The sequence below is a fragment of the Columba livia genome, chromosome 22 (assembly GCF_036013475.1).
Source record: "Columba livia isolate bColLiv1 breed racing homer chromosome 22, bColLiv1.pat.W.v2, whole genome shotgun sequence".
NCBI classification, from domain to species: domain Eukaryota; kingdom Metazoa; phylum Chordata; class Aves; order Columbiformes; family Columbidae; genus Columba; species Columba livia.
The window spans coordinates 2800213-2818063 of NC_088623.1; the positions used below are offsets into that span (position 1 = coordinate 2800213).

The 17851-nt window shown below is 45.9% G+C and overlaps 1 protein-coding gene and 1 non-coding gene across 17 annotated transcripts; both read right to left on the reverse strand.

Moving 5' to 3' along the window:
• Positions 1–41: 41 nt before the first annotated feature.
• On the reverse strand, positions 42–17288 carry LOC110360797 (uncharacterized). 16 transcript variants are annotated; one of them, XM_065038365.1, is made up of 11 exons: positions 17033–17237; positions 16231–16345; positions 11644–11810; positions 10716–10789; positions 10299–10386; positions 9519–9631; positions 8110–8195; positions 3898–6616; positions 1478–1551; positions 731–816; positions 42–626 (listed from the first exon to the last, which is right to left on the reverse strand). In XM_065038365.1, the coding sequence occupies exons 8-11, from the start codon at positions 4010–4012 to the stop codon at positions 206–208; spliced, it is 696 nt and encodes a 231-aa protein (XP_064894437.1). In that variant the 5' UTR covers positions 4013–6616; positions 8110–8195; positions 9519–9631; positions 10299–10386; positions 10716–10789; positions 11644–11810; positions 16231–16345; positions 17033–17237; the 3' UTR covers positions 42–205. The 16 variants fall into 16 exon arrangements, with proteins under 16 accessions (XP_064894437.1, XP_064894432.1, XP_064894433.1 ...); XM_065038360.1 differs by lacking the exons at positions 1478–1551; positions 3898–6616; positions 8110–8195 and having other exon boundaries at positions 9519–9634; positions 10302–10386; positions 17216–17288; XM_065038361.1 differs by lacking the exons at positions 1478–1551; positions 3898–6616; positions 8110–8195 and having other exon boundaries at positions 9519–9634; positions 10302–10386; positions 17209–17270.
• TRNAW-CCA (transfer RNA tryptophan (anticodon CCA)) lies at positions 16978–17049 on the reverse strand. The gene has a single exon. It is a non-coding gene; the product is annotated as a tRNA-Trp (tRNA).
• Positions 17289–17851: the final 563 nt, after the last annotated feature.

Consider the following 17851-nt stretch of genomic DNA (forward strand, 5'->3'; position numbering starts at 1 on the left):
GCAGCTTAGGAAAAACCACGCACAACTCTCAATGACTCTGAGTGAATAAACTCTCCAGCTGGGGCACAAAAGCCATGAACTTCACTCCAGCAAAGGAGCAGCGGTGCAGTAAGTCACATTGCTCAGAGTTCAGAGCCACCGTGTGCAGTGAACACCCAGCAAAGACAAGTCACAGGCTTTTTCCACCCCTCTATTAGCCTTTAACTCACCACCTGAAGAGCTTATCCACAAGTAGCAGGGAGAAAAAAGTGCATCTGTAACCACTGCTAAACACTGTTTGTGTCAGCAGGACGGTGTTTTCATTTTCTTCCCCAGACAAGGTTTCTGAGCCGACTGTATTAGCATTCCTTAACTCTATACAGGAGGACCACAAATGGATAATTATCAGGATCCCCACAAGTATGGATATCGAAGTTTCTGTGGTCTCTTCCTGTGCTACTTCTGCTCGGTTCGGCACCTTTTCCAGCCTTTCTTCATTCACTTCAGCAAATCTTCTAAACTTATATAATTTTCTAAACTTATATCGTCTTCTAAACTTATATCGTCTTCTAAACTTATATCGTCTTCTAAACTTATATCTTCTAAACTTATATCTTCTAAACTTATATCTTATATTCCTGCTGGATCTAGGAGAGGAAAATAAAGTTGTTTCAGGCACCCTGAATTCTCAAACAAACCAAAGGAAAGGTGGTTGATGAGAAGAGGAAAAGACAGATTAAACGCATGGTACCTGACTCCAGGGTACAAAGAATCACAAAACCGCGTTTCATCTCCATCATCTTCCTCAGTTTCATCACCAGGTGTTTCACTCATCTGCTGGAATAAGAAATGATGGCGAGAGGTCTAATGAGCTTCATGCATAAGCTTTTCATTTCTAGCAAGCTAAGCTACCCAACAAGCTGCAGATGACTAGAACAAAGCCACCTTCATTTTGAGAGGGAAGGGGCTTCATCTTTTGAGGTCCTGGCGTTATCAGAACAAGACCAATAAAGAGGAGAAATGCCCGTTGATGATCACAGGGCTGTGATGGGGATGGTGCCCACACATAACAAACACCGTGGTACTTGCTGAGCAGTGAGTCAGCGAATGGAAGCTGCCTTGAAATAATCTCATTTAAAGTAGATTGTGCATTCAAAGTGGATTGTTCACAAGTCACAGATTTGTGGTTTGGGGGGACATCCGACCCCTGCTCTCCAAGCTACTATTACCCTCCCAATCGCAAATGCAAAGCCATTTACTGCAACAGTGTTGATTGCCCCAGTTAAAGACTATATCCTGGGAACTGATGTCCTAGCAGGGTGGACAGTCGAAACCTTAAATGGTTGTTTTTCTTTCGGCTCTCCACGCACTGGATTTGCTATCCAGTCTGTAACTGTCTGGCGTGGATTCCCAAAATGGGATCCTGTTGTGCTGCCTACACCTGCCAAGGTGGCGACTATGAAACAACATCGCATCACGGGGGGGAGGAAGAACTTACCAAGACTATTGGGGCACTCCAGCAACTGGGGATCATTACAGAAACCATGACGGGTTTCAATAATCCTGTCTGGCCTGTTCGAAAAACAGACAACATTTGGAGAATGACTGTAGACTATAGAGAATTGAATAAGGTCGTCCCCACGTTGCAGTTACGGTGTCAGATATGGTTACACTCCTAGAAAAAATTGGCAAGAACTTATTGCCATGGAGAATGGTACTAGATCTTGCTAATGCTTTCTTTTCAATTTCCATTGCCCCAGAAAGTCAAGACCAGTTTGCTTTTACCTGGCAGCAGAAGCAATATACCTTTCAGGTCCTGCCCCAAGGATACAAGCACAGCCCCTCTATATGCCATCAATGGTAGCAGCTGATGTAGCATCAGGAACTCTTACTGTATACCATTATATTGATGATCTCTTGCTCATGGCAGAGTCACAACAAGAAATGGAAGCACTGCTGCGTCGTTGCAGTCACATCTGCAGAACCGGGGCTGGACAATCAATCCAAAGGCAATACAGGGCCCTAGTACCACTGTACAGTTCTTGGGGGTCGTTTGGCATGGGCAGATTAAGGAAACGCCAAATAAAGTGCAGCAGACAGTTCAGCAGTTTCCTGTACCAACCATGGTAAAGCAGCTACAGACCTTTTGGGGACTTCTGGGGTATTGGAGGACTTTATCCCGCATTTGGCAATTTTAATGAGGCCTCTGCAGAAACTAACTGGAAAGAAAGCTATCTGGCAGTGGACCGAACAACAACAAGAAGCTTTTGATGCCTGTAAAAGTGCCTTGATGGAACATGCACGATTATATACTCCCAGGCAAGGATATCCTTTTGAACTAGAAGTAACAATTTGGGCTGATGTAGTCTCTTGGGGATTGTGGCAGACAACTGGACCAAAAAATCAGAAGGAACCCATAGGGTTTGGTCTAAAGCACTGCAAGGGTCTGCTACTCATGATACCCCAATGGAAAAACAGATTCTGGCTGTTCGGGCACTGCAGGAAACTGCATGTATCACGGGTCAAGATAGTGTAACCATACACACCCCCATAGCTATTCATGGCTGGGTTGCAGATGACTGTGTTAGCGCCCATGCAGGAGTAGCTCTTAGCAGGAAACTCACATGTGACTGCCCCACATGCCACCCTTCTTGGTACAATATCATTCAATCATGTGCCTGCACTTGGGGAAACTCTTCCCCTAGGAGACATCCCGACCTCTCCTGTGGAGGAGGCTCCCCCTTACGACGAGTTAACAGAAGAGCACAAGGAGGATGCCTGGTGTACTGATGGCAGTGCAACATCTACTGCAGCTGGACAAAGGCAATGGAGGGCGGTTGCGTATGCTCCTTTACCAGGCGTAATATTATGGCAAACGGGTGTGCAGGCCTCTAGTCAGTGGGCTGAACTGATTGCAGCATCCCTTGCTATCCTGGAAGGGAAGGCACATTATTTATATACTGATAGTTGGGTAGTATATAAAAGTTTCACAGTGTGGTTGCCCTGCTGGGCCCAGGACGATTGGCATGTACAAAGATGTCCTAAATGGGGGGCAGATATATGGTGACAAATTTGGCAGCACGTACAGACATCTCCTTTGAAAGCGAGACATGTTTCAGCTCATCAAAAAGACGACTCACTCGAGTCACAGAACAGCAGAGAGGTAGATGAGATGACCTCTGCCGACATACATGCTCAGGCTTTACATGCACATATTGCTTGTGGTCATTGCTCGGCTTCTACTGCACGTGCATGGGACATTACTCATAACCAAACCCCTTTGCCACTACATGCTTATATGTCATGTGCACATAATTGCGCTACTTGTACAGGGTTACACCTGAGAGCACTATGTAGGCCGTGGGGACAGATAAAGCGTGGTCAGTGGGCTTTGAATACCTGGCAAGTTGATTATGTGGGCCCCTTACCCCCATCTAGGGGGTGGCGATATGTATTCACTGCTGTGGATATAGTGTCAGGGCTATTATTTTCCAAGCCCACTAAACATGCTAATCAGCATAATACAATTGAGGCGCTAGAACAACTCATCCATCACTATGGACCTTCCCATCAAATACAGAGTGACCAAGGGACACAATTTAGTAGACATAATGTACAAGACTGGGCTCGAGGGTTAGGGATAGACTGGTTGTTTCACATTGCATATCATCCCCAGGCCAATGGTTTAATTGAAAGGATGAATGGGATGTTGAAGGAACAATTGAAAAAACTAACCAGTACTAAAACTGTGCAACATTGGAGCCCACATCTGACTAAAGCAGGTTTTTTGCTTAACAGTTGGATTATCCATAATCAAACACCTTCTGATAGCATCACAACATCCCCAGTGCGGATTGAAATCCTTCCAGATGGTATTTCTCCCAAAATACTAACTACAGGGGAAATGGAATTACTCACCCCAATGGATTGCGAAGTGGGACCGCAACCTATTAATCTGGATGTGAAAGTCCACATAGTAACTCCTGAGGATGCTGTGTGGTTGTGTACTCCGACTTCTCCTCTTATGTTGCATCCTTTGCTAATATCGGACTCTCGAGTTCTTGTATTTCAGGTATCTTCAATGACTACTTGTGCTTTGTCTAGATGAGACAGCATTGGAACGGTCTTATTGGTGTCACGGACCCAACATTGTGTTGAAGTTCAATCTGAGAAAGCACAGGCCACGGCTTTCCAGTCTGTGGGGGTAATTACCCCACACCAGGTTGTCCAACTCGGAGTAATACCAGCTGAAGGAGCTGGAGCAACAGCGTATGTGCTATTGGAAGGAGAAGACACCCCTGTTTCCTTCCCTTATCACAGGTTTGCTCATCATGCCTTGTAACCCTCCGTTACAAGTATAATATGCAGGACACACCTCCACAAGACTAATAGCTGCAGATCTCTCACTGTCATTTATTATCGCAATAGTCCTGTCGCAGATGTGGATTATGCCAAGGGTTTTTGGTTGGTTTCTTTTTTAAAACATTAATGTTTCTCATTGTTCTTTTTCCCTTGGGTAAGTAGTGGCTGAAGATGCTGCCCTGACTTTTTTAAGGCAAGCGCGGCTTCAAGACAGCTAATGAACTAGCCAGAATAGAAGATAACATCTGTTGGGACTGACACGTCAAATGAAGCGATACACTGACAGTGCCTGGCTGAAAGACTCATCTCATTCCTTGAGAAGATAGACAGGACACCAGATGCAACCTATTCTTGCACACATGTATTTGTTCCTTTTCTCTCTTTATAGATGTATATGTGTTTGTTGAGTATCTCTGTAAATGGCTCTGTTCTGAACTTTACACGCCCATGTGAACACCTATGGCTATTCCAGCCCCAGCAAAGCCAGTCCCTTGGGCGAGGGGGTGGAATGTAGGGGAACTGCGGAAGATTGGGCGAGGAGGAGAAAGGTAAACACGCTCATGTGACCCACAGCTGGGCTGTAAAGACAGCACATACATCACACTCATTGTTTCACTGACCTTGTGTGCTCGACAAGTAGAACCTCTGGGTGAGATAACCTGAGAGAAACCCTACAGTACCTTATGTCCGAGATTCTTGCTGTGTTTTAAGAGCAGAGCACAGCAAGAAGCTGCATCTGCTCTAAGCCTTTAAATATAGGTGAGCGTAGCCAGCCTAATGATCTTCCAGCAAAGCTAAACTTATCAGCACTTGTGTCCCTGCTTAGGCTGCCTCTGTCGGGGAGCTCAGGTGCAGCTATGGAGATCCCCCAATAGAGAGGTAACTAAAATAAAACTTGCTCTTTGCAATGCATTTGTGGGCTCTGGCTCTTGTTGCGACGTGCCTGTGCTTGTGCACACAGCGGTGCTATAATCAACATCCCTGGTGCATTAATGCTCCAAGGTCTCACTCATTGTGCTGCTGTACCACACGGTGACCTTATGATGAGCAGTCCCAGCACAGTCCTCAATATTTGTACACGGCAGGCAAGAACAGAGCCCTGCTCCATCCTTATTTTCTTCATTTGCATCTTTGCTACTGCTTGTGAGCCTAGAAAACATTTAGTTATTCTCTGTGTTCAAAACAGTCCCCCCCTAAAGCAGGTACCCCCTTTACCTATAATTTTCAGTGGCTGGGGTTGTGAGGTCAGGGGGAAATGGGCACAATTCACCTTCTCCCAGCACAGACAACACCTACGTGCTGATTATTAGCATTGATGATCAGTTCAATAAAATGAACAAGCACGATATGTTCTAAACTCGCTCCCCAGGGAAGGGGAATCCATTCCTACTCCGTTCTGGCACGATCGCTACGCTGCTTTATTCATTTCCACAGAGCTTCAGGAGCCTTGGCACAAGCTGAACTTCTCTGGGGGTGGAGGAAGCTGTTTGTGTCTTCTCATTTTGAGTTAAGAGAAATGCATCTTTAATCCAAACGCAACATTAATGAGGCTTACAGGTCAGTACAACTTCATTGAAGGAGGCCAGGCAGTGACAGGGAGTCGGTATCATCACCTGAGGCTGGGAGGAAACCAACTTATATCTGGTGTTTCTCAAATATAAGAGAACCAGAGCCCAGAGAAGCTGTTAAGTTCTCAATGATGCAGTAATCCCAGCCACAGGCAGCTTAGGAAAAACCACGCACAACTCTCAATGCCTCCGAGTGAATAAACTCTCCAGCTGGGGCACAAAAGCCATGAACTTCACTCCAGCAAAGGAGCAGCGGTGCAGTAAGTCACATTGCTCAGAGTTCAGAGCCACCGTGTGCAGTGAACACCCAGCAAAGACAAGTCACAGGCTTTTTCCGCCCTCCTATTAGCCTTTAACTCACCGCCCGAAGAGCTTGTCCACAAGTAGCAGGGAGAAAAAAGTGCATCTGTAACCACTGCTAAACACTGTTTGTGTCATCAGGACAGTGCTTTTATTTTCGTGCCAGGATGAGGTTTCTGAGCAGACTGGATTAGCGTTCCTTAACTCTATACAGGAGGACCACAAATAGAAAGATGATAATTATCAGGAACCTCACAAGTATGGATATCGAAGGTTCTGTGGTCTCGTCCTGTGCTACTTCTGCTCGGTTCGGCACCTTTTCCAGCATCAACCTTTCTTCTTTCGCTTCATCCGCCTTCATGTTCTTCTGATCTGGTGGCTGCCTCTTCAGCCTTTTCCTGCTGGATCTAGGAGGGGAAAATAAAGCTGTTTCAGGCACCCTGAATTCTCATTGCTGACCTTACAGAGCCAATGTCTATTGTCTTCTAAACTCAGAAAACTAGTGTTAAGTGAGAAATTAATCTTGCAATTAGGGCAGAATTAAAAAAAAAATAAAGAGAGACTACACAGCAAATCTTCTGGTTATAAACCAACAATCTTGTGAAGTCAACCCAAGTACCAACTTCATGCAGCTGGCACAGAGGGATAATCCAGAGTCATCCAGTGCTGCCCAGTTCTTATACTGGACACCTGGGGTTCCCTGGGGAAAGGTGTCCAGGAGGGGGTTGGGCTCTTCTCCCAAGTAGCAAGTGATGGGACAAGAGGAAACAGCCTCAAGTTGCGCCAGGGGAGGTTGAGGTTGGATGTGGGGAACAATTTCTTCCCCAAAGGGCTGTGGGGCATTGGAACAGGCTGCCCAGGGCAGTGCTGGAGTCACCATCCCTGGAGGGGTTTAAAAGACATTTAGACGAGGTTCTCAGCACATGGGTTAGTGCTGGAGTCACGTTATGGTTGGACTTGATGATCCTGAGGGTCTCTTCCAACTGAAATGATTCTATGATATGGCATGGAAGGAATGAACAGGAATGGCATTGGCGTCCTGGGACCTGCTTGATATCCACTGCTGTAGAACTGATAGGAAGGCAGCACTAGAACCACATTTCTCTGCTTTGCCTCTAACTGGAGCAAGATCTACAGGTCAAGGACCCCTTTTGATTCATATATTCCCATGCAAAGAAAAATATCAACCTTTAATGATTTTCTACCAGCAGCACAAGGCAGTTTCCCAGGCTTCCTTCTGTCCATGCAAAACTCAAGAATGGGAGTGTATTTTTACCAAGTTGTAAATAGGAGCTCATACCTGCAAGAGACTCTAAGGACTCTGTGGATCTGCCCTGCTTTCAGTACCTACACAGTGAATTGTAAGAAGGCTACCCACATTTACAGTGCATCTCGAGTTCATCCATTAAAGTAAGTGGTCCCCACCACCAATTGCTAATACCTTTAATGCACTGTTAAAACAGGCTTATTGAAATGGTGTCGCCTGAGCCAGGCAATGCCTTTATAGGAAAGCAGGTTTTCTCAGCATCACAAGTGCTGTTATAACTTTGATAAGTGTTGGTTTTGCTCAGGGAAGGGCAGAAGCTGCATTTCTGAATCCTCCAGGCCATGCAGCAACAACTTCTTTGCTGTTTATAACCCCAGTGGGCTCATAGGAATCCCAGCTGAAAGCCAAATGTTGCACTTCAGGCACTCTTCAACTTCACAAAGGCTTTTTGTATCCAGCTCCAGAAATTTCTCAGCTAAAGCTTTATTTTCTAAGCAAGAATTCCCACAAACCCTGTGCTTTCCCAGATGTTAATCTATAGGTAACCACGAGGGAATTTCTCTGAAATGGGCAAACAAACCAAAGGAAAGGTGGTTGATGAGAAGAGGAAAAGACAGGTTAAATGCATGGTACCTGACTCTGGGGCGCGAAGAAACACCAAACCGCGTTTCATCTCCATCATCATCTTCCTCAGTTTCATCACCAGATGTTTCACTCATCTGCTGGAATAAGAAATGATGGCGAGAGGTTCAATGAGCTTCATGCATAAGCTTTTCATTTCTAGCAAGCAAAGCTACCCAACAAGCTGCAGATGACTAGAACAAAGCCACCTTCATTTTGAGAGGGAAGGGGCTTCATCTTTTGAGGTCCTGGCGTTACCAGAACAAGACCAATAAAGAGGAGAAATGCCCGTTGATGATCACAGGGCTGTGATGGGGATGGTGCCCACACATAACAAACACCGTGGTACTTGCTGGGCAGTGAGTCAGCAAATGGAAGCTGCCTTGAAATAATCTCATTTAAAGTGGATTGTTCTGCAAATAACAGAAAAAAAAACTCAAAGAAAAATAACCACCACAAAACCAAACCCCACCTTCATAAAGTATTTAAAAATCAAGAAATTGAGTTAAAATAAAAGCTGGTTGCCTGCAGCTTGCTGTAACACTGATACCTCTGGTATATTAACTGGTGTTCAGTAGGTCATTGGACTCTTGTCTACCATTTTTCTCATCCTGATAGAAAAAGAAATACTACTTCGAACTAATTTATTGCACAAGTCGGTGAGTAATGCACAATAAATGGCATTTTGCCTCTGGCCACGCCGTCTAATCACAGCAGCTCAAACTCATCTGCGTGCAAGGAGAAGGGTGCTATAAACAGCATCCCTGGTGCATTAATGCTCCAAGGTCTCACTCATTGCGCTGGTGCCACAAAAAGACAAATCTTGAGCCAAAGATTTAGCCACCGTGTAGAACATTATGCAACAGGGTCCATTTCTAGGGCTGAAGCCTAAATACTGTACTTCTCGGAGTATTTACATTTAACATGACACATGTAAGTGCTGGGGCAAAAAGATCTATTCAGCATCACCCGTTTCAAGATGATCCATGGCTGAACTTGAAATGCAAAGTGGAATTTAGCCTACAATAAATATACTAAATATTTGCTTCAAAAGGAAGCGAATCCAAGATAAGCATCTTCTAGGTTATATCTTCTAGTTTACACACTCTGCTGGGAGGAAGCGGAACAGCCCGAGGGGAACGTTTGGCTCCTCCGCCTAAATTCCTCAGGTATGAACAAGCTCATTTGCTCTGAGTTGACTCTGGATCTTGACACCATGAAGTGCACATTAGAGAAATTGTGATAAGGTGGAAGATTTCTAAGCTTAAGGGCTGACTAAGAGACCACAGGATGAGTTGCTGTGCTAGAATGTGAAATGAGACTCCGTGACTCGTTTGGATGGGGCACCAGGTTGAGGGTTGTACCTGGGAAGGGTTTTGCGCCCAGAGGTGACTATGGGGGGGTTAACAGAGCCTTAATACCTTTGTTCTGCAAATAGCTTTGAAACCACCACCATGGGGAGCGATTCGAGCCGACCTCTCCTGCCCCTGCAGCTGGGCTGTTACCAGCAACTCATCCTCCGGCAGTATTTCTTCTACCTGTTAATATGTCCAGACAGGCTCATTAATGTGGGCTGCGGGCACGGATTTAAAGCCACATATCGTGAGTTACCACCAAGTCGTGAACACTGTGCAACACAGACCATGTTCTGGTTATTTATACTGATCTAAATGGGAAACTTCTTACCATTTTCTCATAAGCCTACACATGCAGTTACAATGAAAAGTTGATCAAAGCGTGTGTAACTAAAAGCCGGAAATAATTTCAATTCCATAAGTGAAGAGTAAAGCAAGCCTGAAGATATTAGATTAAGATATTAGACTAATTAATGATAAAGTACAACCTCTGTGCTCTATTCTTAACTAGCAATCCTCTACCTAATTCTTTCATATTTACAAATCTATGTGTGAGAGAGACGGCTCATAAAGCGGCACCAATTTGTATTGCTGTTAGCCACAATTATTCTAATGAACATATTTAATACGCACTGAAAGCGACTACATCATCCAAATAGATGGAGTACAAGTAATGCATTTAATGTTCTGTTATTACAAAATAACCTGGCCTCCTTTAATAGCCATTGCTAGAAATAATTGGGAGACAGCAAACAGGGAGGGAAACCCAACTGAAGTTCACTTGTGGATTTCGGGATTGCTCGATGCAAAGACATAACAAAATGAACGTGTAACAAGTACAGATACTTTCCTCTGCTGTTATCTCAACAAGGCTGTAATCTTCATCGGGCAAGAGAAGCTTCATCCGATATTCATACATTTCCAGGTGTGAGGACTATAAATAAAAGAGAAAGCAGATGGGCTGAGGGAACACCAAGGGCTTTCGCTATGGTATTAAAGGTCAATATATTTTCCAATAGCATAACAACAAAGGACTTTTTCAAAAAGCAGCTCCGGAGAACTGCGAGTTTAACAAATCCTCCTCTTCTAAAAGAAAGCTCAAGGAAGTGGAGGGCAGGCTGTAGGATGCTATAATGAACTGATTGGAGGTAATTGCTGCATTTGTCGTGAGCTAATACAAGGCACATCAGTTTATATCAACTTGCAATTTCCTTCATTTAGCTGTAGATACATAAAATATTCATGCATTAGTAGATGACTTACTCCAGCATAGCCAGAGGCACAGGCCGCTGTCACTTCGACGTCTTCTGTTTCAAAGGTTACTCCCCTGCTTCCATCTGAAAGAGGAGAAAGGGGAAAAAAGGGCCTTAAAACACGAGTGATTTAACCTGAAATATCTCCACCAGCTTGCATAATTCAGTACTTTAAAAAGCTCCATTTCAGGCCATCTTTACAATTACTTAATTACCCTCTTGTGCATGGACTGGAGCATTTCTTGGTTCCCAATGTGGTTTGTGTGCAGGGTGAATGGAGTCACCGTCAACCCAGACGGGAACCTACAGAACACGGGCCCGGAAACCCAGAGGGACGGCCAACAAAACCAGGAGCAAACCAACCCCATTAGAGTCTCTGAGCGAGAATAAAGACCTGGTGAAGAGCCCATTCACCTCTTCGGGATCATATACCAAACAAACCAAGCGAACAGCCACTTATCCAGCCCCACAGCTCAACATGACACAACCAGTAAATAACCTTTTCCCTTTAAATCATTTACAATCACTACACAAAGAAGCCGTGTTTGAACCAGCTCTGCTTTTGTTATGACAGCTGCTATTCTGTCAGATTAGCCCAATGCACAGCTGTTGGCTTGGTGGGTTTTTTTCCAAACATGTCTAAACCGCTCAGGATTTCGGAACTTCTTGTAAAACAGCAACAGAAATCACCCCACCGAGCTAATTGCTTCAACAAAACTGGATATTCATTACAGTCTGTAGAATAAACGGGAAGTTTGGCTTCATCTTTGAAGAGGACTTCAAAGGCCGTTACAATAAAGAAAAGGTGGGGGCAAAGCAGCTTTAGCACTAAGGAACTCCCCAAAAGGCTTTGAGATGAAAACACAGAATGTTCTACTTGAATCAAAAAGAAAAGTAAAAATCCCTTTCAACTCCGATTTTTCAGAATATTATGAGACCTCTGAAATGGTTCCTGCCGTTCATTCTCTTTATTCCACCTCCTTTATCTGTTCATCCAGAATACTTCTACAGCAGGATTTAATCTTCTTGCCATACAACTCCCAGTCGTCACGTTCATTCAGCTTATGCTTTCTGTGCTGAAGGTGTTGGGTTCAGATATGTCAGCCTAAAAGAAGCATAAACAGATTAAGTACAGTCAAGTAAAGCTAAATAACTAAAAGGTAGATTGCCTATGTTTATTTGACATATCATAAAAGGGAAAAGGTACGTAGAACCCACAAATCAAAACGCAGCTTTGTTGGGGCTGTATGGTCACAATAGGTTATTTTCAGCAGTGCTCCTGCAGCACATTTCCATATATATTACACCGACTAAATGAATCATTTTCTAGCACAGAAATATTGTGCATGACTGCATGCAACAGCTGCTCCTTCGTGCATCGGTCTCTTGTGACCTGATTTTGATTATAACATTTGCCATCCCGATTAGGGGGGGCGATATAAAAAAACCCCACAACTCCAGAGATCAGAGACTGTTTTAAGGAGCAAAACTGCCTCAAGCTACACCTCATTTACTCCCTCTTAAAAGGACAGAGGCTTCAGATCCGCTCTTTAATGCCTTTCTAGATTGTTTTCTGGAACAATACTCTTTCCTCACTCTACACTAGTAAGTGAAGCAATCGGAGCAAGATAAAACTGAAATTACCTCAGTGACACTCAGAGTCTTTGTTTCTGTTTCTGTGAGACCCGTATCCCAGAACACAAAATCCAAGCCATGGGAATAGACCAATATCACCAGCAACAACTCAGATGAAAGGTGGTTTAGAAAGATGAATCACAGAACCCCAGAATGTCAGGGGTTGGAAGGGACCTGGAAAGCTCATCCAGTGCAATCCCCCCATGGAGCAGGAACACCCAGATGAGGTTACACAGGAAGGTGTCCAGGCGGGTTGGAATGTCTGCACAGAAGGAGACTCCACAACCCCCCTGGGCAGCCTGGGCCAGGCTCTGCCACCCTCACCAGGAACAAGTTGCTTCTCATATTTCAGTGGAACCTCCTGTGTTCCAGTTTGTACCCATTACCCCTTGTCCTATCATTGGTTGTCACTGAGAAGAGCCTGGCTCCATCCTCCTGACACTCACCCTTTATATATCTGTAGACATGAATGAGTCACCCCTCAGTGTCCTCTTGTCCAGCTCCAGAGCCCAAGCTCCCTCAGCCTTTCCTCACACGGGAGATGCTCCACTCCCTTCAGCATCTTGGTGGCTGCGCTGGACTCTCTCCAGCAGTTCCCTGTCCTGCTGGAACTGAGGGGCCACAGCTGGACACAATATTCCAGGTGTGGTCTCCCCAGGGCAGAGCAGAGGGGCAGGAGAACTTCTCATGAGGTTTGATATCGGAGCCCCAGCACCATTCCCTTCATTAGAGCCATTGGCAATTTCCCCAATTTTAATTTCTCAGCGCCTCCTAAGGAAAAATCAATAGGAAGCCTTGGGAGCAACTCAGGGACCTCCAGAATTAGGGACAAAAACTGGGAGGCAAGAAGAAAGAAGGGCACTGCCCCCCACAGATCACCGCAGGAACAGATCCCAGGAGGCGGTGTCACAATCCCAATTTACTGCCTTTACCTTCACATTTAATGTTTTCCTCTTGCGAGACTAAAGAAAAGTGACATAGCGAGTGCATTCGACTTCAGCAGTTCTGTCCCACTGGTGTCACTCTTTCACAAAGTATTTAGACCTGACCAAGCTTAATCATGGAATTACTCTATAGCGAACACATTTCAGGTCCAAGCACTCACGACCAGTAGGGAAAAATCCATCCCCATCCTGCAGCTCCACAGCCCACAGGTGGGGACGTTTATTGAAAAATCAAAGGTTCAGTATTTCAGGGGGAACCAATTACCTCCTCACATGATCAGCTGGAGTCCTGATGGTTAATTAAAGTGCTGGGGGCATGGGCAGAGAGGTGACCTTTCCGTCACCCCCAGTTTGGTGTTAGTGACTATGATGTCAGAACATCCCATGGCAACCAGGAATGATGTCAATCAGAAAGAAAAGTCGCTTAGATGGAGAAAACCCTTCTCCTGGAAGAGCAAAAGTTGGATGTGTCATCAGTATCACATGAGCTTAAATATAAAAGTGATGCCTCATACAATTTAAATAAGTTCATCCCAGAAAAAGCTAACTTCATCTTTCAAACTGGGAAGACACAAGCAACACCTGCTGGAAAAAGCCCAAGGTGACGTATCAATAGGCGATAGTGACATGAGTACTAATATCTATTGGTTTGGGGTTTGGTTTCTTTGAAGGACAGAAGGAAATACCTCGGCCTGTGTGACAGCACCGGGAACCTGGACCACACGGGAAAAAAGAGAACATCCAAAATCAGAGGGATCTATGAAGGTGGCGAGGTGAGAACGGACAGTAGCAACGGGATGACTGTAAATAAAACTCCACTATAAAAACCATCTTCCTAAAGTTGGGCAGGGGATAACCTAATGAAATTTAACAAGGGCAAGTGTAGAGTCCTGCATCTGGGCAGGAACAACCCCAGGTTCCAGTATAGGCTGGGAAATTACATAGTAGAGAGCAGTGTAGGGGAAAGGGACCTGGGGGTCCTGGGGACAGCAGGGTGACCATGAGCCAGCACTGGGCCCTTGTGGCCAGGAAGCCAATGGTACCTGGGGTGGGTTAGAAGGGGGGTGGTCAGCAGGTCAGAGAGGTTCTCCTGCCCCTCTGCTCTGCCCTGGGGAGACCACACCTGGAATATTGTGTCCAGTTGTGGCCCCTCAGTTCCAGCAGGACAGGGAACTGCTGGAGAGGGTCCAGCGTAGGGCAACGAAGATGATTAAGGGAGTGGAGCATCTCCCGTGTGAGGAAAGGCTGAGGGAGCTGGGGCTCTTTAGTTTGTAGAAGAGGAGACTAAGGGGGGACCTCATTAATGTTTATAAATATATAAAGGGTGAGTGCCATGAGGATGGAGCCAGGCTCTTCTCGGTGGCAAACAATGATAGGACAAGGGGTAATGGGATCAAGCTGGAACACAAGAGGTTCCGCTTAAATTTGAGAAGAAACTTCTTCTCAGTGAGGGTGGCAGAGGGGGTTGTGGAGTCTCCTTCTCTGGAGACATTCAAAACCCGCTTGGACATGTTCCTGTGTAACCTCACCTAGGTGTTCCTGCTCCAGCAGGGGGATTGGACTAGATGATCTTTTAAGGTCCCTTCCAATCCCAAACATACTGTGATACTGTAAAGAGCAAGAAACCCTGCGCTTGAAACTTAAGAGCAATTCCTGCAAACATGAGAGAGACATTTGCACCATCGTACTCAGACACCGTTAAGTGATGGGGTAAAAACCACAGCGATGCTGTACACCTATTTAGTTTTAAATGGTAAAAGAGGGGAAGCAGAGCATGGAGAGGCGTTTTGAAGCACGGATGTTCCCTCGGTGCGTCGTAGCCAAGCTCGCAGGAGCTGGCTCAATTTATAACAGTTTCAAGTGAGGATATCCCAGGAAGAGAGACTTTCTGCAGAACACATTAGAGGGGTTTTTACCCTGAAACAAATGTAATTTCACAACAGGGAGAAAAAAAAAGCATTTACTAAGCACCTGGCATTGAAAAGTATTAAAAACTACATGCGCAGAGAAGCCTTTTCATTGCAATTGCATTTTTAAAGACTGAGCAGAAAATGACTTTCCTTTTCCATTGCATTAAGTCAGCATTGAACGCTCCGGTGAGGACCTTGGCCAAATGCACAACGGCTCCAAATCGTTCCTTGTTTCACCAACACGTGTGTGAAATACGCCAACCAGACCCAGGCATTTGGGTCATACCACATTTGGTATTTAGATCAAGACAAATGTTAATTGTGAAGCCACAAACGATGCCTTCCTCAGGAAATTCTTACTAAATGATCGCTTCTGTTGAAAAAAGCAGTGCAAATGCATGCAACAGATTTATTCAAACTTCCAGAATAAGGTTTAAACATCTCCTGCTGTCACCTTACAAATGGCTTTAATATTACACATTTCAGGGAGCACATTGCGGTGGATATATACTCATAGATACGAGGTTATTTTTTTGCCCGGATGTTTTTCCCTTAATTAAAATTGTCTCAGCAAAGGCAGCGCAGGGCAATAAAGACTCAATTGCTGTTTCTTTAAGACTGGTGCTATTTTTCAACACAAAGGTAACCTTTGTGGCAAGAGGCACTTGAAGCATCATTCCTGCATGATGTTATGAAGCAATGAAGTTCAAAAGAAAAGGCAGTCAAGACAAAAGCCATTTAACAGTGAGGGATCAAGCTATGGGAACTCAGGTGTACTCAACCCATCATCTGCTGATGAGGTTAAAGCAGTTAATGACCACCTAGAAGCTTTATCCACCCTGCAGATGAGACTTTGCCTTTATTGTTCCTTCCAAATGCATAAAACACACAACTGCTTCAAAGCTTGAGCTATTTCTACCGTGGGTAAGGCAGGAGAAAAGTTATGTATGGTGCACTATGGGTTGTATTGAATTCTAAAATGCATCTAATTTGGCTGCTCCTGGGGTTTCTTTGCAAAAAGAAAAGCATCACTTACTTCTTGTAGCATCATCACCCAGGTTTGTTCAACACTGTGCTCATTGCTGGTGGTTCAATGTCATTTCTCAAAGCCTGTTGCCAGAGTTCCCTCCCAGTCTGCACGGCACAAGCACCTGAAGACAAAAACACCCCTAAAATATTACTTATCAAATGATGCTCACATTTTTCCAGCACTTTGAGGTCCTATCTGTGCAGGCCTGGAAAACTGAAAAGATCGGGTATTTCCCACCTCTTTCCTCCATCACCTTTAAACAATTATTCTGTGTAACATGGTTTTCTTACACTGGCATTGAGAGCAGTGCCTGCGGTTGGAAAATAAATATATATAGTGAAATAGTTCCATCAACCCAAGTTCCTTAACTTATGTCCACAACAGCAGCACTTGAGTCACTTCTACTGTTTCCCGCCAGTAACCAGAGTTATTTTGTGTTACTAAATTCTTTGCTACCTATAAAAGGACAATTTTTTAATACTGCACAGCTGGAGCACCCACTTAGTTTAAAGAAGAATTAAAAGCACAACTGGGCTTGAGTTTGTTTAATTCAGAGTGACAGCTGCAGCCCCCCCCAGAAAGGTCAAAGGTACCCAGCTACCTCACCCCAGAGCAAGAATTAGAGCCCAGGAGCAGCCACCGGAGCTCTATCTGCACTGGGAGCTTCACCCCCGACCCCCCGCGGCTTCCCGGCCCGGTGTCCCCAGGGTTCCCCGAGAGCAGCCCCGTAAAAGGGAACCCCGAAGGGCGCCGTGACCCCGACGTGATTCGAACACGCAGCCTTCTGATCTGGAGTCAGACGCGCTACCGTTGCGCCACGAGGTCTCGGTAACAGCGCTCACGGACCGCCTGCAAGAGCCTGCGCGCCGCGCTGCGCATGCGCGTCCCGACGGACTCCCCGAGGCCCCCGGTTCTCCGGGGCTCCCGGTCCCCTACAACCGCCCGATCTCGCCCGGGCCCAGTAGCGGAGGAACGACCCGCTACCCCTCACCACAGGCCCCCGAACGCCTTTCAAACCGCGCGCCCGCCTGCGTCGGCCACGCCCCTCCGTGGGCTGTACCACCGCATGGGGAGGGGCCGCCCCGCGCCACCCGGCAGAGCCCGCACCCGCGCTACACCCCCGGCCCGGGGCGAACCACCCCATCCCAGCAGCTGTGGTCTGTCCCAGCCCCGCCACGCCCAGATTTAAAGGGCCCAGCGCCCCGTTACGTGCGCTGAGTTGGGCGGGGTGACCGTTCTCAGCCGGAGCTGTGACCGCGGCGGGAAGGTGGGGAGTGCTGCTGTTACAATGCAGGGTGGCTCTGCTGCCTCAGTCCCATGACCATCCGTGTTTCAACGTGCATCTGTTAGAACAATTTTGATAGCGCTTATGAGCATCACCTTTGTTTATAGAACCACAGAATCATTTTGGTTGGAAAAGCCCCTGAAGATCATTGAGTCCAACTGTTACCCCAACGCTGGCACTGCCCCATGTCCCTAAGAACTTCATCTATGTGTATTTTAAACCCCTCCAGGGATGGTGACTCCAGCACTGCCCTGGGCAGCCTGTTCCAATGCCCCACAGCCCTTTGCGGAAGAAATTGTTCCCCACATCCAACCTCAACCTCCCCTGGCGCAACTTGAGGCC

What these genes read in the sequence shown, in the direction of transcription:
- LOC110360797 (XM_065038360.1), bottom strand. Translation starts at nt 11,668, where the DNA reads ATGAACGGCAGGAACCATTTCAGAG. An exon ending in CGGCAGGAACCATTTCAGAG is followed by an intron (nt 10,790 to 11,643) that starts GTCTCATAATAT and finishes CTCCTCTTTCAG; the next exon opens with ATGGAAGCAGGGGAGTAACC. An exon ending in TCTTTGTACCCTGGAGTCAG is followed by an intron (nt 627 to 730) that starts GTACCATGCGTT and finishes TTCCTCTCCTAG; the next exon opens with ATCCAGCAGGAATATAAGAT.